Source organism: Podospora pseudocomata (genome assembly GCF_035222375.1).
Source record: "Podospora pseudocomata strain CBS 415.72m chromosome 1 map unlocalized CBS415.72m_1, whole genome shotgun sequence".
Lineage (NCBI taxonomy): Eukaryota > Fungi > Ascomycota > Sordariomycetes > Sordariales > Podosporaceae > Podospora > Podospora pseudocomata.
In genome coordinates, this window is record NW_026946363.1 from 5,727,413 (window position 1) to 5,745,648 (window position 18,236).

Sequence of the window (18,236 nt, forward strand, 5' to 3'; positions counted from 1 at the left end):
AAATTAGTGTCGCTGCTGGAAGGCTGACAACAAAAAACAAAAACAAAAGACAACAGTATCGGGCCTCGAAGGTGATGCAGTGATGCACTCGGTGCAATCGAATTCGAAGGGCGGCGGAAGGATGCGGGAGCAGGGTTGCAACGAGCGAGCAAGCGGAGCAGAAGGGCGACAGAGAATTGCCCTGCGCTGGATATGAGTTGGCAGGTGTGTTTGGACGTAGTTCGGACCACGGTTCTGGATATGGATGATTCTCGACTGCGAAAGGGCAGAAACGGCACCTAGAGGAATCAGAAAAGGTTTTGACACAGGGCCGGAACGGTTTGGTGCCGGGAAAGGAGGTGTGGGATTCGAATTCGGGCGCGCAATGGGGGATGTTGGGACGCTGGGACGCTGGGACGCTGGGACGCTGGGACGCTGGCGGTCCGGGCAGGACAGGCCGGGGCGAGTCGAGATAAAGAGCCAGCGGCACTGTGTGGGAGCCTTCGGCAAGGTACTGTCCACCCACTCCCACTCCAGCAGGACAGCAACCAAGCAGAACAGCTCCCCCTGCGCTGTCGTTTGACTGGCTGGCTCCAACCTGCAGAACACGGCTCCACCATCGTCGCCCCGGCGTACCATCGTCTTGGCGGCACATGTCCTGTCTGGGCGGGTTGAGCTTCCACTGGGAATGTGCCCTGGCACTGGGCCTCCTCTGACACTTTCGGCGTCAACCGCCTTGACCAGGCGAGACATGTGAGGGGCAAGCTCCAGAGGTCGGCGCGACGATCACAGGACCGAGCACGACTCTGTTCCGACACGCGATTCGCCTCCAGGGCAAGAGTGTGCCCGACGCCATCCCCGCGTAGGTGCCCGCCTCTAGGAGAGCTGCTGTGCTGCTCGGCGCCGAATTGTGCTGTGCAGGGGAACAAGAGGACGACGGGATAGGTTAGAGGGACGACATACCGGATAGTGGCTCAGGAGCTTTTACCTTATCGGATCGCTGTTCTCCAGGTATAGCGGTGGCTCCTAAGGTGAGGTGAGGTGTGGTGAGTATCAAATAGCCGCACTGTGTCGCAATTTGGTGTAGCTAACGTAGGACCCCTATCCCCCGTGAGGTTCAAGGAGTTATCCGTGCAGTGGTTTTCGACTCTTCGAAACGTTTGGCGATGCGTCCTTTGCGGGCCGTGCAAGCTTGCGTCGACTTGGCAGAAATATCTTGCTTTCAATCGTGGGTGGTTGGCAAATCAACCGGGGTTCATCTTTCAACAGTTAAACGCCAGGGGCAGCACGGCTGGTTTTATCTAACAACCTGTCAAGAGGTATGTCTTCCAAGTCGGTATAAGCGACCAAGCTGAAAGCAGCCTCTATGGGCCTCGCCCACCAAGACGTTGTTGCACCACACAGCAATCCGTCTCGAGCGGCACGGTGACCGTCCTCGAACCTGCCCGGCCTCTGATCGCCCGGCCGCCGTCATGATACAAGAATACCTAGTCATCGTATCGAGACCAGGACAGCATGGTGGCTCTTCCACAACATCGAGTACACCACCGGATTTATTAACTGCTCAACGGCTTGAATCCCGCGCTCGGATGCATAACGTGGGTACACGAGAGTGGGGTATGATGGAAAAAGTCATCGTATCAATATACATCTATCAGATGGTGTGAATCTTGCTGCACTGGATATCAGTGTTTGTTTACTTTGTCGAGCGATTTCGAAAGTTTCAACGGTCATGGACCGAGACGGCGGGTCCGTGGTTCACTGATCGACAGAACTGAGATCATATCAAAGCTTCCACGTTCCCCCGCGGGGTTGGGCTTGTGGAGGTATGTCAGCGGGCATATACGTTGTTGACAGAGGTTGGGCCATATTTCCCAGGTGATGGTGCGAGCACTGAGGGTGAACAACAACGAGCCGGGATCAGGACTTCAGGTACTGGTGCGTCTTGACGCACGTATGTAACGGGAGGCTTTGGAGGTTTGGATATGGAGGAGGGCCAAGCGTCGGGGCCATGGCGGAAACACTGCTCTCCTGATTCGTCTGGCTATGTTCGTTTCTGTGACAATCCCTGACAAACGTCGCGGGATGGGCCAAAGCTCACAGTGAGCGATGGACACCCATCAACTGTCCTGCCAGTCGGGAAATCCGATGGCCCTCTGTCAGGGCTAGCTATCAGCGAAAGGGCCCAGGTGGTTGACCTTTCTGCTGATACTCTGGTTGCTGACCAACGCGTATAGCATCCCCCTCTGGCTGTTGAAAGCGCCTTACCAACGGCGGCGAAGTCATCGCGGGCCGCAAGTGGCTAACTTGACGCAACGACCGGCCAGGAACATGTCCAAGAGCGAGTCAGACGAGGCACCAAGGAAGTGAACAAAACTCTTGCGAGTCTCATCCATGTGACGTTGGATTGAGATGTTGACTCTGGTTTAGACATGGCTGTGACCATCTTAATTGTTGCGTGGGGTGAACGCTTGGCACCAAGTTGGTGGTTCAAAGTGGATATCCAAAGGCTTATCAGTTGCTTATCGTAGCTCCACAATCAGCTTGTGGGGGTGTGTTATGCGCACTTTGGAAGTTCGTCGCGTCACCCGGGAACAGCTACAACAACCACACGCGTCGATAATGTAGTTGATCTGAGAGAGTGGACGAAGAGCGCCAGGTACCATGCTTGTCTGATATCTTGGGATGGGAAAAACAGCAATCACGCTTTCCCCGTTTTCATAACCCACCCGATCTGCACCATGGCCCGCGAAAGTCGTCCACTGGACGCAACACCTAGAGCCGCATCCGCAGACCCTGTATCCAACTTCCGCCGCTCCCTCCTCCAAACCCCCGGCAGCCAGCGCCGTCCACAAGGCCTGTCCGCCTCCGGAAGGAAAAACGCCCCCCCAACCGCAACCCCCCACGCTCGCGCCGCCTTCCGAACCATCGACTCCCGCCGGGCAGCAATCTTCACCCCCCACCGCGCCCGCCGGAAATCAGTGCGCGAAGCCCGGGACTCCCCCCGTGACCTCCTCCTCGGCCTTGGAAGGGTCCTCGCCAAAAAGACAGAGCCGATAGTAACGTCCTCCTCCTCTCCCGGCGACACCCCCAACCATAACCCTTCCGACGATGACGACTCCCACGAGACCACCCTTGGCCCATTGCACATGAGCTACGATGATGACGACGAAGCAGATATTCCCAAGAGACCGCGGCTGTCACTGCCGATCGACAGGGACGACGACAGCGGTAGCGACGATCTCGTCCCCCATCGGTCGATGCTCCTGGACAATGAGGACAACTTCACCATGCAGTCGGTTGAGATGCCGCGTAGGGCGTATAGTGAGGGACCTGGGGGCAGACTGTCCTTGAACAGCACGAGGATGAGCGACTTTTTCAATGCGAATGATATGCTGCATAGTGAGGATTTTGGAAGGGAGTCGGGCATGTTTCCGCCGATCAATGTTGTGGAGGAGGAGGGTACTTTTACTATGGCGGATATCATGTCTCCTGAACGGTAGCTACATCCCCCTTATGGAAAACATTGAGATCGGATTCTGACAAGTTTATACAGAATAGAAGACGGCCGTCGAGAAACCGGCCACGAAAGCGACTTCGGCATCCATGTCCCCGTCGATCTAGACGACCAAACCTCCTTTGTAATCAACCCCGATGTGCAATCCTCCCCCGTCCGTCAACCCCCCGACTTCGACGAGCCAGACTTTGCCCCATTAGAAGATGCCCGAAGTGACAGCTACGACGGTGGTGATGGTATGGACAACCACAACTTTGACGACTTCGGAGACCTCCCAGATACGGAAATGGACGACGAAGAACCTGACAATACCCTCAACGGAACAACCCGCATGACCGCTGGCAACGTAACAGAAACAGAAGTTTGGACCCATGCTCAAAGAGCTGAACTACGCGCTGCTGCGGCGGCAAGAAAAAAGCGCATCAACATCTCCAAGCACGGGATCCAGTACCCTTCCCTTCCAGCGGGTGTGGTTAAACGGCTGGCGCAAAACTTCGCCAAGACGAGCGGAGCCAAGGGGAGGATCACCCCAGACGCCATGAACGCCATCATGCAGGCTTCCGAGTGGTTCTTTGAGCAGCTGGGGGAGGATCTGGAGGCGTATTCCAAGCATGCTGGGCGGAATACTATTAATGAGAGTGATGTCATTACCCTGATGAGAAGGTACGTCTTTTCTCTTGTTCTTATTGTACAATCTATGTGTATGTGACGGGGTATCTTTGTATATCAAAAATGTTTTTGGTTGTACATGTCTTTTTTTTTTTTTTTTTTTTTTTTTTTTGGTTACTGACAAGGCTCCTCTCTTAGGCAGCGTCAAATCAACCCACAGACTACGCCTTTTGCTCTTGCGTCACGGCATTTACCACGAGAGTTATTACAGGATCTTCGGATGCCACCGCCTGTCCTATCCAAAAAGCGTCACAAGGCAAGCGAAGAGGCAGTTCCGACTGGCGAAGAAGATGAATCCGTGACGTGAGAGGCCTGTATGCCGCCATTGGACCTTGTGATATTGTTGTTTCACCAGTTCTTGTTCATGCGAACACGACGGGTGATATCCTTTGGTGGCTTCTTGACTACCAACCAGAACATTATCGATGTGGCCAGAGAGAGGCCATACCTGAGGATATTGTTAGATAAAAGTGCTCATAACGCATTCGAGCACACTGAGGAGGCCGCGTCGCCAAGGCAGTTACGCATAGACTGACCGCCGCGGCATCGAAAGACAGGAGAGGAGCTATATACATACCAGGTGAAGATGTACTGCGCATGGTTGTTGCGCAAGTTGACCTCGGCAGGTCGCCCGATGGGTACACCCTTTTGTTCATACTCCAGAGTAGTGAAATAGTCAGGGTCTGTACACACACACATATCAGAGTTAGCAAAACCATAGCTAGCTCCCCAACCCAATATATCCCAGATCAGGACTTAAACCTACTCATAGTCTGCTCAACCCAGACAGGCTGACTCCCGGTCAACTCGGCCATCTGCTTCACATCAGGAAAGTAAAACTCCCCCTTATCCGGCCTGTTCTCAGGGGTGAACATATTCTTCTTCCACGGCTCCCTCAACAACCCCTCCACCGTCACCTCCCCGGTGGGTAACCCCTCGGGTCTCAGTTTCTGGTCCTGATGTTTTTTGGAAATCCACCCTCGGTTCACGAGAATAGTAGCACCAGGATCGTCCTTTCGTTCCAGGGGGGTAACGACAATGTATCCCTGCTCGCCGTCGCGCATGCGAGGGCCGATGAGCATTTCCTGATCGTGTCGGTAGTGGCCCGTCACAAGAACGCGGCGGAAGTCAAAGTCGGAGATTGCCGAGGGATCGATGCGGGGTGGGAGAGGGAGAGGGGGGCGGACGATGCGGTCCTCGCATTTGGCGATCAGGTCTGTCTTCCAGGAGAGGCGCTTCACTTGCCAGGTGCCGAGGAAGAATGCTGTTATGGGGATGATGGCTAGGATGATGAGGCCGGGGCCGTGGCGTTTTCCTGTGCGGACGAGCTCGGGGGGGTTGTCGACTATGGATTGGAAGCCGGGGTCGTCGGCCGGTTGGCGGCGGGGGTCACCATGGCGGCGGGGAGGGGAGGTGGTGAACTTTCTTGGTGTTGATGGCTTGAGTGTGGAGGTGGGTTGAGGCCACTGTGGGCGGGGGAGGGGTGTCCTTGACCTTTGAAGGGACCGGAGCAGGGTGGGAAGTATCCTTCCCGACGTCATTGTCATCCCTGATATATGCCCCCTTGATTTGAAGCAAAAAAAGGGATTTCCAGAAGTGGGATGTTTATTGAGATGGGATTTCAGTTTCCAGTTTTCCCCAGACCACTGGCCGGCAGAGAGAAACGGATTCGCGCGTCATAATTCGGGGAAGCTTAGGACCCCGTTTGTGTGACTTGATTGGCTGCCCTGTTTGGAGCAGCTGGATGCCCCGCAAGCAGCGTAATCTTACAGGGGGTAGGTAGTCTGGGACCGATGTGGCTTGCCGCTGTCGTGGACAACGTGAACACATGAGCCGGCCATTCATCAATTCCATCCCTTTTGTAGAACGGCGAACCTGTCATCAATTCTATTAGGAACTTGCTCCAGGTTTTGCTTTCAAACGTGTTTTCGGTGAAGATCTGCGGTTTACTGTATCTCATCTTGCCTCGACTGTCTTGTACATTCGTCTCTAGACCCCTCACGTCATCCAATCGACACGTTGACACTGCCCCATCGGCCAACAACATATCGCGGGGGTTGCTGTTTACAATGGCTTTCTTTCAGGGCTCTCTCCAGGAGGGGATCGGCGCGGCGCTGCAGCAGTCCAGGTCTGTTGTCTGTTTTGTAACCGGTATGTCATTGGTGTTATTCCAGATCTGATCTCAAGTTGCTGACCTTATCATAGATGAGCAAGATGAAAGTCAAACATGGGAGAATGAGTATCTCAAGGAAGAAGAGGTCTGTTTTGGCGAACAATGCTTTTGGAAGCTCGTTTACTGACCGGACACTTATCAGATCGTGGAATTGTTGAAGTCCACTTCTGTGACACTTCGTTTGGTGGCCGGATCACAAGAGGAAGGCTTCCTCGCTCAGCTCTACCCATTGCCCAAGAAACCAACACTAGTGGTAATCAAGTAAGTGTTGGGTGCTGAGCGTATATTGAGGTATTCCTAACCAGGCTATCAGAAGCGGACAACTCAAAGAGTACATTGCTGCCGGCGTGCCCAAGGAACTATTCATAGAACGACTTCGCAAGGCCCTCGCTCCTGTTGAAGCTCCTCCACCACCGCCAACCCAGCCCGAGCCCGTTGCTTCCCCAAACGTTCCACCAGCAGCCCCCGTCGCGACTACCGCTTCCCAACCCGTCCCAGCTTCACAACCAGCTCCCATCACAGAGTCCAACGCCAGCAGCTCAGGCCAAGCAACCCCGCCCACCTCCAACGAACAATCCCACGCCCAATCCCTAGCAGCCCAAACCGCGGCCAGAATAGAACGCATGAAGAAGGCCGAAGCCGAAGCCAAAAAACGCCGCGAAGAAGAAGCCAAACGCCGCCGCGAAGAGAAGGGCAAAGCTGTCGAAGACCCAACCAAACCTCCCACCGCTCACAACGCCTACGCCGAAGCCCTCAAGAAGAAGCAAAAGGAAGCCAGGGAAGAACGCCAGCGAATCCTCAAACAAATCGAGGACGACAAAGCCGAGAGAAAAGCCCGCCAGGAAGCTCTCGAAGCCGAGAGGAAAGCCGCGGCAGAGGCTTCCACTGTCCCTCTTGCCCCCGCCAGCCAGCTTCTCCCGAGAACGAACAGAGTCTCTTCCCACGCCGCGATCCAAGTCAGGCTATTCGACGGGTCTACCCTCCGCAGCCGGTTCTCTAGCACGGATACTTTGAAAGATGTCCGGCAGTTCGTGACAGAAAATCGACAAGACGGGAAAGAACCCTTCAACTTCAAGATTTTGCTCACGCCGCTGCCTAGTAAGACGGTCGATGTGACAGAGGAGGAGAAGACGCTGCAGGAGCTGGAGCTGACACCCTCGGCAACATTGATTTTGCTCCCGGTGCCAAAGTACTCGTCTGCTTACTCTCGTAGTAGCGGTAGCTCGGCCGCTTCGACGACTTCGGCAGGGGAAAGGGGGGGTATCTTCCAGCGGTTCATCGGATTCATTCTGTTTGTTGCCAGTTTGATAGGCGGCTTTTTCTCGACGCTGTTTAGTACTTCTGGTCCTGTGGGTGGTGAGCAGGAGTCGGATGGGGATGACACGCCTAGGCAGCAGAGTCCAAATCGTGGGGGACGACAAGGGCAAGCAGCAGGAGGTGATCGTCGTATAGGCGGGCTGGAGAGTGTGAGGAGGAGGGGTGAGCAGCAGTTTTATAACGGGAATTCGGTAAGTTGACTTTGACATGCAAACTTCAAGGGAGAATACGTTTACCAACATAGCTCACAGACGAACTTTGAACCGAGACCGGATGATGAAGAGTAGGAGTTTGATATTTTGTTTTGGCAACCAATAGGATTTTGACTTGGTTTAATGGTGTCCAGGGGTAGGGGGGATTTAGGTAGTTGATCAGTTCAACCGAATGGATTCTTGCTGCTGTTTTTTTGCTCAACCTCCAGAAAAAGCGCAAAAATCCAAATCACAGGGGTATTAATTTGTTGTTGTTGTCCAAGACAGGCTGATGTTTGCGCCGCCGAGCGGTAGTTGGTTATAATGTACAAGTGAGTTGTGAGATGACTGGCTCTCGCATGTGGGTTGTCAAACATGTTGTAAAGACAAGTCTTCCACCTTGAACGCTACCGCACCATCTCACAAAACTCAACGATCCTCCCCTTCAAAGCTTGTAACGATCGTAGTTTTTCAACCATCAAAGCCCCTCTCTCTCATCCCTTGACTCCCCAGCACCGAGACCAAAAACTTAGTACTGAGAAGCAGCCTGCTGGCAAGCCTTAAGCTGCTCGAGGTACCACCCGCAAATCTGCATGTTCCCCTGGTTGTCATCCATGCACTTTGTGAACTGGGTCGTCGCGCCCTTGCAGTTGTCGCCCCAGGTCTGGTTTTGCTGGCTGGCGGCCGAGTTGGCCTGGTCGACGGGGTCGGCAGCGGCAGCGGAGGAGCCGCCGCCGAAGAGGGAGGAGATGCCGCCTCCGATTACGTGGCCTACGGAAGAGCCGATGGCGACACCACTAGACATACTGTTAGTATCACGGATGTCAAAGGAGGGGAGGGGGAAGAGGGGGAGCATACGCAGCAGTAGAAGCCATCTGCGCCATCAGCCCTGGGCCCTGAGAGGTAGGGGCACCAGCGGTGGGAGCAGCGGCATTAGGGGCACCAGTTTGGGGACCGGCGTAGGTGGTTGCTGGGCGGGTTTGCTGCTGCTGGGTTGGGGCGGGGGCAGAGCGAGCGGGAACGGTAGGGCGCGCGGGGGCACGAGCGGGACCACGGGATTGGCGAGGCATTTTGGTTTTTGGTTTGGAAGGGGGGGGTGATTCAACGAGTTGAATGTGTATGCGTGGTTTGTGGTGTTGAGGTGGTGAGGTTTGAGGTTGAGAGGCGTTGTCGGCGGGAAAAGAAATAGCGGCAGTTCGGATCGTCGGTATAAAGTCTAGATGAACGCGCCGGGCGGCCACGAGGACGGTATGGGATTTTGCCATTGGCCACTCAGAGGCGGCGCTGAGCCTAGAAGCCAATAGAATGTTAAGGATTTGTTGGTCCCTGCCGGTGGCGGGGCAAAGAAAGAAGGCCGGGGGTTAGGGTTTAGATAGCTGTGCTGGTATTACGGAGGGTTAAAAGAGAGAAATATGATTTGAATGCACGTATTTGGTCTTGGTCAAGACCTGATATGTAGTCTATTACGGTCGTCCACACCCCTAATCCCTCCGCCAACTTAAAGCTTCAATGCTCCATCTCTTAACCAAATAATCAGAATGGACGCGCAGCTGACCCAACTTCCGTGGATTGCCGTTGGGTATCTTGTGTTGTGTGACTTGAGCGGGTGTGAGGCTCCAGAAATTGCCTCGCTATGCCTCATTGACCCAAGTTTTTCACGATGAGACTCAGGCTGAGGCTGTGTCACCTCGATGCTCATGGTCCGCCGTAGAAGTGCTTGGGGGCAAGCTCTGATTTTGCTGTCCACTTGGACTTAGCAGTATGTTGATGTTGAACCCCTTGGGGAGCATTCATTTCTTCTTCTTGGATCCATCACGCTTCGGCCGTTTGGCAATCTTATTCCCAGCTTCTTCAGGACGAACTTCTGATGTTGAGTCCTCTGCAGGCCGCTTTTTTTCCGCAGCAGCCGTGGCGGCTTTGGCTTCGGCCTTGGCTTTTTCTTTGGCAATCAGCTCCGTCAGCTTGTTCTTGATGTCCTTGTTGTCGGCCTATGAAGCGTGTTAGTCATGGTCGGTACTTATAAGTAGTGGACATGAAAACGCCGAGCATACCAAATCATTCCTGACAAAGCGAGCCACCGCCTCGGTGTTGACCGTGTTTTCACGCTCTTCTGGGGGTGACTCGAGTTTCTGGATCTTCTCAAAGTATTGCCTGACGCGGGTTAACTCTGTGAAAACGGGGTGGCTTTTTGCATCAGCTCCATTTAGGCGCAACGACGCTGAAGTGAATGTCAGTAAGTGACCGGTGAAGTCTCAAGTATGGTAGATGTATCTTACAAAATATGAGTGATTCAATCGCATAGCACACCAAGACATAAAGCTTGGCCTTGTCGAGAAGTGGCATCTTGGACGAAACATCGCCGACATCACTCAAAAGTGGTTGAAGTACTTCTTGGAGTGTGTTGAGATCCAGCTCCAACTGTTCCAACTCTGGTGTCACGTCGCTGACGTCCATCGTGGATGCGATTCGGGTGAGCTTAACACGAAAACTACTAATGTCTGTCTGTATTAGATCGAGACTTGAGCTCAATAAGTTGTCGAGTGTGGTTTGATGAACGAAGTCGTTGAAGTTTAGATGTACCGTCTGTTTTTGCTGAAAGGCGTCGTTTGAAAGTGATCCACACTGCAAAAATATCGACAGGGGTGTTTGTTCTCGGCCCAAGCCGCTGGGAGTTGGCGTGGGGAAGGCTAAACGGCGTGCCTGGCATCGCTTATCTTATCAGTGCCTTTATGCACTGCAGTCTGCAGCTGAAACCAGCGTGGGGCACAGCTCGATAAGCCGCTGGCCGCTCATCTAGAAGATCCAACAGGGCAGTCAACCATCTGATACATCCATTCATAAATGATGAGATCATGTATCAAAAGCTACCTTCTTTCTCTCGTAACTTGATATTTTCACACGGCGTGATTATACAAAATTAAACTTGGTTTGGGCTTATTCACATTCCAGAGGGTACACAAACTCTTTCTAGGTCTTTTTCTTACCACACTCTCACTGTTCCACGAGCCAGCACGCTGAAGGACACTCAAACTTCGATTCCCAACGACAACCTGGAGCGTATGTTGTCATCTCCAGATTGACAACACCCCACCTTCTGATAAGTCACTTGCTCGGATCATTCAACTTCAGTAGAGCACATTTACAGGCAACTACCTAACGAAACTCCAAAACATGGGCGACCGCCGGCGCCCGGGTGCCACGACTGGTGCCGGGTCCGCAGCCGGAGTTCACATTCAAATCCAGGAGCCCCCTGAACGGCGGCCCTTGCTCCCTCATCGCGCCACCTTCCCGCACCGGACCGACGAGCAGGTCTTCAGTTGCTTCAGCTATAACACAAGCACTCACAAGCATCTTCCCGTTTATAACAACATTCATCGAATCAGACGCGACATTATCTCAGTAGTGGAAGACTATCTCAGTCTCGATCAGCTCCGTGATGTGCGCATCAACATCAGCGTTATCCGGCCTTTGGTGGACAAGCTGTACGAACAGGACGATATCTCCATCGTCTACTGTTTATTGGTCAACAGAGCCCAGTTTCTGAACGAACAGAAACATCTCAGCAACAGACAAAATGTCAACTCAACACGCGCCATGCTGTGCGAGCTCATTGCCACCCGTATTCTCAGACGGTTCAATGAGGACAATGACGGGCCAGATAACCTGCTTGTTCTGGCGCACATCTTGATTGCTGGGTTTGAGCCATTCCAGAATGCCCCCGAAGAGATCAGGAGGGAGGTGCAGGCTAGTACAGCATGGCATAAGACACTTCCGGCTTTGGAAGTGGCTATCCTAAGTGAGGCCAGAATATTTCTTGCCAGTACTAGTTGCCAAAAAGTGTCAGTCTCTCCCATCTGTCAAGGTCAGAGAAACTGTGCTGACTGAAATCAGGGTTGATGCCATCTATGACGGCCGCGTGATTTACACGCCTTCGAGTTACATGGACTTGATTGCAGACAGATACAAACAGCGGCCTATCTCCTTGTACAATCCCCGAGAAGCGCCATTATTGAACCAGTATCGTCTTTTGGTTCCACGGACCAGAAATTACCTCGAGATTATGCAGTTCTTTATTTTGTTGGCGTTATACGTCGTGTTTATGGCCGAGAGAGATCCCACACAGTTCAGCAAGCTCGAGATCTGTTTTACGGTGTACGCCATGGGGTGGGTTCTGGATCAGTTTGCCACCTTACTAGAGCACGGATGGTATGTCTAGACCGAGTCTATTGCTACTTTGTCAGTGTCCTGGCTGACAGTCTAATCCAGGCACGTATACGCCCAAAATCTTTGGTCGTTTCTCGACGTCGGTTTTGCCTTCATTTACTGGATCTACGTGTTCCTCCGCATATATGGCTGGAAGACTGGAAATGCTGAAGCTGATCAGCAAGCTCTTGACGTCCTTGCCATGGGGGCACCGGTCCTTGTGCCGCGGTTGGCGTTCAACCTTCTCTCTGACAATATTGTATTCTTATGTCTACGGTCCATGATGTCTGACTTTGCGCTGGTGACTGCGTTGGCCATTTGGTGCTTTTTCGGGTTCTTACTGTCGCTTATGTGGCTCGGAAACGACGCATACTCGCCTTTGTAAGTAACAACATACCTAGATCCTAACCTGCCGCTAGCTAACTATTCTCCAGTGTTATCAGCAAGTGGATGATATACATCTGGTTTGGACTGGACGGATCAGGGATCCATCACTCGGTTTGTTGTCTTCGTCTTGGTTAGTTGTCATGGTACTAAAAACAGACCAGATTGAGTTTCACAAGATATTGGGACCAGCTCTTATGGTAGCTTTCGCTTTCTTGGGCAACACCCTCTTCCTCACCATCCTCGTATCGATGCTCTCAACCACATTTGGCACCATCGTCACCAACGCCCCAGCCGAGATTCAGTTCCGCCGGGCCGTACTTACCCTTGAGGGTGTCAAAGGCGATGCCATTTTCGCCTATCAACCACCATTTAACCTCATCGCCATCTTCATCCTCGTACCCCTGAAATTCCTCGCCTCGCCGAGATGGTTCCACAAAATCCACGTCGCGAGTGTCCGTCTGCTCAACCTCCCCCTCCTCCTGTTCATCGCCGTCGCCGAGCGTAGAGCACTCTGGCCCGGTACCCCAGGAGGTCCACCTACCCAACTCACATCTTTCGTCAAAGCCCAAAAGAAATCCGGGCTTCACTTCTGGGAAAGATGGAGAATCACCTCCCATAGCGATATCTCGACTGTGTTCGAAGTACCACCACCGGAGTCGGTCCTCGAACAAATAACCACCGATGACGACCTAACGCGGCACTTGATCCGGAGGCAGTTCGCCAGAGGAAACAGCCACATAGACTCAGTGGCATCAGAAGCGAGGAAGCAAGCTGCCCAGACGGCGGCGGCAACGACGGCTGTGGCAACGGCTGCGGGAGGTGCGGCGCCGGGAGGCCCCAAACCTTTGAGCAGACGTGATAGCATCGCGCCGTTTCCTGGGTTGAGAGCAGAGCTCCAGGAGGTGCTTAGTGAGAGTGATGAAATGAGCAATATTACCGCGAGGTTGGAGGCGTTGGAGGAGAGCACGCAGAGAATAGAGGAGTTGTTGGAGAGGTTAGTTGGTGTGAAACAGGGGAAGAGTCCGAGGATAGAGCAAGAGGATGATGGTGTTTCAGAAGCGGGATCGCCGTCTGGGTCGAGGAAAGAGTCGGTTGCGGTTTCGTCAGAGCATGATCCTGGCGAGAGTCCATGGATATAAAAGTACTACCCATTGCGTGTTGAAAGACTTATGGAAGCATGGCGTTGGAGCTATGGGAATATGCTTATGTATTGGGTAGTAGTTTAGAGACTTGGTGGCAGCGTTGTCTTTAGGGTTAGTTTATCATATCAAGATGAGTGAATAACTTGTCCGATTCATCTGATCCTCTGCCATTTACACTTCCATTTTGTCTAAGCAGGAGGAGCAAACAGGCAACAACTGCATCCCAAGACTATTGCCTGTGTCACAACGCGCTTCTGGCACTTCTCAGTTGCCGACTGACATACTCCTCTCTATTACACTCATGACATCTGGCCAAGCAGCCCACAACTCATAACTATATCACTTGTCCTCTTTACAGCAGTGTACAGCTACCACCCTCGCCACACATTGACAAAACACTGAGAAAGAAAATGTGCCAAACAGGCCACTATAAAGACTTCCACTGCCACCACCGCTGGGCAGTCGTCACGGTCTCTTGCCACCCAGGCTACGGCTTCGACAACTGCCCCTATCTGTTCAATAGATAGGCAAAGCCATTCCGCAGATAGTAGTGGCGCAGGAGCATCTACATCCCACCTGGTAGGTTTTCCCTACAACGAGGAACAGTTAGGAAGTATGAGGTAGTTTGCTGACGATGTCGTGGGTGAAATTAGCGACCTTAGGGGACAATACGATAGAAATTACACGAGAATGCTGGTGAAGAATCGGCATGGATTTCGCTGGGGGTTGGGGCCGAGTAGGCAGGACCGGGGGAGGGATTTTACTTGTGTTATTCGTGAGATATATTGGCATCATCTAAGAGGGACAGCGGAAGGCAAAGATGATATCGGTTGATATTTTGTACATTTTCTCTTCTTCATACAGACTCATGACATATAATAGGTAGAGCCCATCCTTGGTGCGGCCTTCTACATGTTCAAGGCACGTAGTTCAACTTTGGGAAACCAACGACGCTATCACCGATGGCATGTCTCCTGTTTTTGCTTGCATTTTGTGAAATCTTGTTGACCTGGTGCTGCTCATGTGAGAAGTATGATCAAGAAACTCATATTTGTCTCATGCTCATCACGTGCCCCACCCGCTGAAAAGTCCTTGTCAAAATTCCCGCTTGGTGCTCACTCTTTTCACACACATCAACCACTTACCAAATCCGGCCCAAAAGCGAAGCTATCCACAACTAGCTTCTTCTCTTTCTTTCTCAGCCAAGCACGGAAACACCAGACCGCCCCCCACAGCAATAATCCCGTACCTATCAACACACATTTTACACACACACCATCAAAATGCTCCCCACCCCCTCCACCTCCCACGTCCCCTACACCCTTGTCTACGAACCAGCAGAAGACTCCTTCCTCCTCCTTGACACCCTCTCCTCCCCCACCTCCCTCACCTTCCACACCTCCCACTTTCCCCCCTCATCCCCCACCCCTCTGGTCCTCGAAATCGGTCCCGGCTCCGGCGTGGTCCTGGCCTTCCTCACCGCCCACGCCAACCACATCTTCTCCCGCCCCGACATCCTAACCCTCGGCATCGACATCAACTCCTTCGCCTGCGCCTCCACCGCCAAAACCGTCTCCCTCGCCTCCCAAGACCACCCCACAACATCAGGGGAATTTCTCTCCGCCGTCCAAGGCGATCTCACTTCTTGCTTGAGAGGGAGACAAGTCGACGTCCTGGTCTTCAACCCCCCTTATGTTCCCACTGAAGATTTACCAGCCCTGCCTGAGAGGCTGAGGGAAAAGAAGGAGGGCAAAGTGACGTTTGAGGAGGAGTCTAAACTCTTGGAGCTGTCTTATGCAGGTGGGAAGGACGGGATGGAGACGACGGATAGGGTTATCGACAGTTTGGGGGATGTCCTCAGCGAGCGGGGGGTCGCCTACTTGCTGTTGTGTGCGGGGAATAAGCCCGAGGTGGTGAAGCAAAGGATTAGGGAGATGGACAATGCTGGGGAGGGGAGACGGTGGAAGGCGGAGACAGTAGGAACGAGTGGACGGCAGGCGGGGTGGGAGAAGTTGCAGATTGTGAGGATATGGAGGGAGTGAGATGTTGAGGTTTGTGAAATCAGGAAATGGATGGGTTGCTCTTGAAAGCGTAATGCTGTGGATAAGAGTCGTAAAAAATACGGGAGGTTGAATTCTTGACATATCGTCATATTCCATGATCAATATATGGCATATATGTGTTTGATCGTATGGCAAATATATATGAGTCCGAATATCGAGGTGTCATTGTTAACGGGTCCGTCCTACCCTCGGTGAGTAAGAACACTATGAATACAGGCCGTTTTGTCTCCTCCCCCATATATCAGAAAATCAAGAACGTACCCCTTGGCAGTCTTTTTGCAGTATCAAATCATCCATCCAGTAACGCCAAATTCAGAATTCCCTGCCGCTTTTCAGGTCTCCGCTATGTTTTGTTGATGGTCAAAACGCAAAGAGTGCTGACGCACATATGTTGTGTGATCTCTCGTGTCTCCTCGTCCTCCTCCGGTTGATTTGTGCGCGCCTAGTCGAGCTGCTTCTGTTTGTCGCCATCGAATCGCCCATACGTTGCCGATGAAAAGTGCAGGTAGAGACACCTTGGGCGCATCGTTTGGCAGCACCCCAACCAGCGGCCAGGTCCGTAGTCCAACCTGATGTCCCCAAGTTTCCCAGCTTAACCCCTTCCTCTGCCACGGCCACCGCGACCGCCTCTTCCTCCACGCATACCACGGCCACCGCGACCGCCGCCTCTGGCACCACCACGATCCACCTCCTTGCGGGCCTTGTTCTTGGGCTTGGAAGAGTCGTCGATCAAGAGCGAGTCGAGGGGAAGCGAATCGGGGAGGATGTAATCTTTCGAGCTTGATGTTAGTAATTCGTCCTTTGAATTTTGTATTGGACCGCCAACTACTCACAACGAATGGTGCTTCCGCGCTACAGAACCGGAACAGTCAGTGGCTTGTTCTTTGACGGCGTTTTGATTTCAAGAGCAATACGTACAACGTTAAGAGTCTCCAGCTGAATCATTTCTTGCCCGCGAGGCGTCATCTTGACATTTCGGAGCGCCGTGTTCATTTGTGGGGAGACGGAGGCGATAGTTCCAGAGATGATGGTGCCACTATATACCTTTCCTATTAGCCTTCCGCTGACAGTATTCCTTGTAAGAGATTATTTGTCGTACCCCTTCAGTTCAATCGTCACCGACTCGTTCTGGCATTTCATAAGAAATCTGACGGCGAGAGTAATCGTTAGCTTTGGGCATTGCGCAAGGCTACTGCTGGCTGGAGGGCCTATGCGTACCTGACGAGCTTCATCTTGGCGGTCTCTGAGTATTGTCGAAGTATTAAGATAGAGGGCTCGTGGGAAGCTTGAGGGCTGATTTTCGCCGTTGTTTATCGTCTTTGTTGGATCGCAATCGTTGGTCTTGCTGGAGATGGTGAACAGTGGAGCTCTCAAGGTTGATGGCAGCGCGACGCGAAATTTGGAGCACGGGGCCGTGCACGTGCCCCCATTCCGGGTTAGGGTTGTTTGCAGTGTTGTCAACTGCTTTACCAACACTGCTCTATTAAGGAGTATTATCTCCTGCCGTTCCACATCATATGCTTTTGAATTCTCCTCCAGTATGCATTGATGTATAGCCAAAATAGGTCCTGAAGCTATCATGGGTAATGTTGTAAGCGCAGATCTAGACTAAGATGAGAGACCACCCCCAGACCAAACTTCGACTATGTACAACTACTTCTCGCTATGCGCCTTGATTGGTGTTTCTCTAAGCTGGTTTAGCTTATGGTACATTGGCGGCTCGCACATTTATTTCTCCTTCTCGTTCTCATTCTCAGAGACCTTCTCCCATTCATCCTCAGTGCTGACGCCGCTTTTAAGTCCCTGGCTAGATCCTGGCTCCTCGGCTGGTACCCTCAGCTTCAACTCGCCCTGGTTTTCTGCTGGCTCGACAACGGTGCTGACCGCCGCTGCTTCCGGTGTTGGCTTCTTCCCTTTGCCTAAGCTCGCCGTTGACTTCGATGCTTCCACCTCGGTCTCGCTGTCGTCGGAGGATGTTGGGATCTGAGCCGCCTTGGCCTTTCGCGCCTTCTCTTCCTCCTGTATTTGATGAATGATCAACTCGCCCGCGAACCAATTGATAGACATCCACAGGCCGGCACAGATACCCGAGAGGATAATAAAGTGAATACTGTATGTGGCAAGCAACATGGAGGCCAACACCACCTGCAGGGCGGCAAAGGTGACATTCGTGGCTACAAGGAGCGTTGGCGTCGGTCCTGGGGTGAAGATGGACTCCCAAAGGTTCTGGAAAAACGAGGCCATGATTATGGGTTCGGATTTGTCGACTGGAGTTGAAAAGGTATGATGTTGAGGTCTTGATGTTTTGCGCAGGGACCGGCTGGCGTGGTGGTCTACAGGCGGGGTTTCGATGTCGTCGCAAATACTGGCAATTGTTACGGAAGACTGAGTACAGGATTGTCAGCAATCAAGCAGTGGGTAAAGTGACATTTAATAATGAGACGGCCTGCCGAAGCCCAGCCCCGAAAGAGTGTCCAAAACCTGGCAGTAGCAGCCTGGCAATCGTCGCATGCCACGGTGGCAGGAACGGGCAAAAGAGGCCACATACATACAGTGATCTCGAAGAGATGAACAGCTGATCTGTCACTTCGAGTC

General features: G+C 52.7%; 10 protein-coding genes across 10 annotated transcripts; 4 read left to right on the forward strand and 6 right to left on the reverse strand.

The window, feature by feature from the left end:
* Window positions 1-3: 3 nt before the first annotated feature.
* Window positions 4-923, reverse strand: QC762_0019130 (uncharacterized protein; the record flags this gene model as incomplete). The annotated part of the gene is given in 3 exon segments (XM_062883059.1): window positions 4-382; window positions 407-510; window positions 529-923. 3 exon segments carry the CDS (start codon window positions 730-732, stop codon window positions 4-6), a joined length of 687 nt encoding a protein of 228 aa, XP_062749418.1. The 5' UTR covers window positions 733-923.
* QC762_119080 (uncharacterized protein) lies at window positions 569-5,006 on the forward strand. Its single transcript, XM_062886343.1, has 3 exons — window positions 569-3,478; window positions 3,536-4,159; window positions 4,304-5,006. Exons 1-3 carry the CDS (start codon window positions 2,721-2,723, stop codon window positions 4,470-4,472), a joined length of 1,551 nt encoding a protein of 516 aa, XP_062749419.1. The 5' UTR covers window positions 569-2,720; the 3' UTR covers window positions 4,473-5,006.
* SHY1 (surf-like protein) lies at window positions 4,472-5,797 on the reverse strand. The gene is made up of 3 exons (XM_062886344.1): window positions 4,932-5,797; window positions 4,743-4,848; window positions 4,472-4,613 (listed from the first exon to the last, which is right to left on the reverse strand). The coding sequence occupies exons 1-3, from the start codon at window positions 5,710-5,712 to the stop codon at window positions 4,514-4,516; spliced, it is 987 nt and encodes a 328-aa protein (XP_062749420.1). The 5' UTR covers window positions 5,713-5,797; the 3' UTR covers window positions 4,472-4,513.
* On the forward strand, window positions 5,661-9,006 carry QC762_119100 (uncharacterized protein). The gene is made up of 5 exons (XM_062886345.1): window positions 5,661-6,316; window positions 6,371-6,423; window positions 6,481-6,599; window positions 6,652-7,846; window positions 7,907-9,006. Exons 1-5 carry the CDS (start codon window positions 6,235-6,237, stop codon window positions 7,940-7,942), a joined length of 1,485 nt encoding a protein of 494 aa, XP_062749421.1. The 5' UTR covers window positions 5,661-6,234; the 3' UTR covers window positions 7,943-9,006.
* Window positions 6,395-9,111, reverse strand: QC762_119110 (uncharacterized protein; the record flags this gene model as incomplete). Its single annotated transcript, XM_062886346.1, has 3 exons — window positions 6,395-7,653; window positions 7,725-8,643; window positions 8,705-9,111. 2 exons carry the CDS (start codon window positions 9,109-9,111, stop codon window positions 8,376-8,378), a joined length of 675 nt encoding a protein of 224 aa, XP_062749422.1. The 3' UTR covers window positions 6,395-7,653; window positions 7,725-8,375.
* A 525-nt stretch (window positions 9,112-9,636) lies between these two features.
* On the reverse strand, window positions 9,637-10,491 carry QC762_119120 (uncharacterized protein; the record flags this gene model as incomplete). Its single annotated transcript, XM_062886347.1, has 3 exons — window positions 10,123-10,491; window positions 9,898-10,064; window positions 9,637-9,834 (listed from the first exon to the last, which is right to left on the reverse strand). Exons 1-3 carry the CDS (start codon window positions 10,298-10,300, stop codon window positions 9,637-9,639), a joined length of 543 nt encoding a protein of 180 aa, XP_062749423.1. The 5' UTR covers window positions 10,301-10,491.
* Window positions 10,492-10,649: 158 nt separating this feature from the next.
* On the forward strand, window positions 10,650-13,744 carry QC762_119130 (uncharacterized protein). The gene is made up of 5 exons (XM_062886348.1): window positions 10,650-11,685; window positions 11,738-12,052; window positions 12,113-12,430; window positions 12,484-12,547; window positions 12,598-13,744. The coding sequence occupies exons 1-5, from the start codon at window positions 11,018-11,020 to the stop codon at window positions 13,573-13,575; spliced, it is 2,343 nt and encodes a 780-aa protein (XP_062749424.1). The 5' UTR covers window positions 10,650-11,017; the 3' UTR covers window positions 13,576-13,744.
* A 1,117-nt stretch (window positions 13,745-14,861) lies between these two features.
* Window positions 14,862-15,620, forward strand: MTQ2 (S-adenosylmethionine-dependent methyltransferase; the record flags this gene model as incomplete). The annotated part of the gene is made up of 1 exon (XM_062886349.1): window positions 14,862-15,620. The coding sequence occupies one exon, from the start codon at window positions 14,862-14,864 to the stop codon at window positions 15,618-15,620; it is 759 nt and encodes a 252-aa protein (XP_062749425.1).
* On the reverse strand, window positions 15,443-17,011 carry smd1 (Sm snRNP core protein Smd1). The gene is made up of 5 exons (XM_062886350.1): window positions 16,860-17,011; window positions 16,741-16,788; window positions 16,560-16,677; window positions 16,475-16,493; window positions 15,443-16,412 (listed from the first exon to the last, which is right to left on the reverse strand). The coding sequence occupies exons 1-5, from the start codon at window positions 16,871-16,873 to the stop codon at window positions 16,234-16,236; spliced, it is 378 nt and encodes a 125-aa protein (XP_062749426.1). The 5' UTR covers window positions 16,874-17,011; the 3' UTR covers window positions 15,443-16,233.
* Window positions 17,012-17,369: 358 nt separating this feature from the next.
* On the reverse strand, window positions 17,370-17,885 carry PKR1 (SMK killer toxin resistance protein; the record flags this gene model as incomplete). Its single annotated transcript, XM_062886351.1, has 1 exon — window positions 17,370-17,885. One exon carries the CDS (start codon window positions 17,883-17,885, stop codon window positions 17,370-17,372), a length of 516 nt encoding a protein of 171 aa, XP_062749427.1.
* Between the last annotated feature and the right edge of the window lie 351 nt (window positions 17,886-18,236).

Excerpts from the sequence above, each read along its gene's own strand:
- smd1 (XM_062886350.1), bottom strand. Across the intron at positions 16,678-16,740 it reads GTGACGATTGAACTGAAGGG|TGGCACCATCATCTCTGGAA; the intron begins GTACGACAAATA and ends AAAGGTATATAG.
- SHY1 (XM_062886344.1), bottom strand. The coding sequence starts at position 5,712 with ATGACAATGACGTCGGGAAGGATACTTCCCACCCTGCTCCGGTCCCTT. Across the intron at positions 4,849-4,931 it reads CTGGGTTGAGCAGACTATGA|ACCCTGACTATTTCACTACT; the intron begins GTAGGTTTAAGT and ends GTGTGTGTACAG. Across the intron at positions 4,614-4,742 it reads GCGCAGTACATCTTCACCTG|GTATGGCCTCTCTCTGGCCA; the intron begins GTATGTATATAG and ends CAATATCCTCAG.
- QC762_119080 (XM_062886343.1), top strand. The coding sequence starts at position 2,721 with ATGGCCCGCGAAAGTCGTCCACTGGACGCAACACCTAGAGCCGCATCC. Across the intron at positions 3,479-3,535 it reads GATATCATGTCTCCTGAACG|AATAGAAGACGGCCGTCGAG; the intron begins GTAGCTACATCC and ends AAGTTTATACAG. Across the intron at positions 4,160-4,303 it reads GTCATTACCCTGATGAGAAG|GCAGCGTCAAATCAACCCAC; the intron begins GTACGTCTTTTC and ends CTCCTCTCTTAG.
- QC762_119130 (XM_062886348.1), top strand. The coding sequence starts at position 11,018 with ATGGGCGACCGCCGGCGCCCGGGTGCCACGACTGGTGCCGGGTCCGCA. Across the intron at positions 12,431-12,483 it reads AACGACGCATACTCGCCTTT|TGTTATCAGCAAGTGGATGA; the intron begins GTAAGTAACAAC and ends ACTATTCTCCAG. Across the intron at positions 12,548-12,597 it reads GATCAGGGATCCATCACTCG|ATTGAGTTTCACAAGATATT; the intron begins GTTTGTTGTCTT and ends AAAACAGACCAG.
- QC762_119100 (XM_062886345.1), top strand. The coding sequence starts at position 6,235 with ATGGCTTTCTTTCAGGGCTCTCTCCAGGAGGGGATCGGCGCGGCGCTG. Across the intron at positions 6,317-6,370 it reads TGTTGTCTGTTTTGTAACCG|ATGAGCAAGATGAAAGTCAA; the intron begins GTATGTCATTGG and ends ACCTTATCATAG. Across the intron at positions 6,424-6,480 it reads AGTATCTCAAGGAAGAAGAG|ATCGTGGAATTGTTGAAGTC; the intron begins GTCTGTTTTGGC and ends GACACTTATCAG.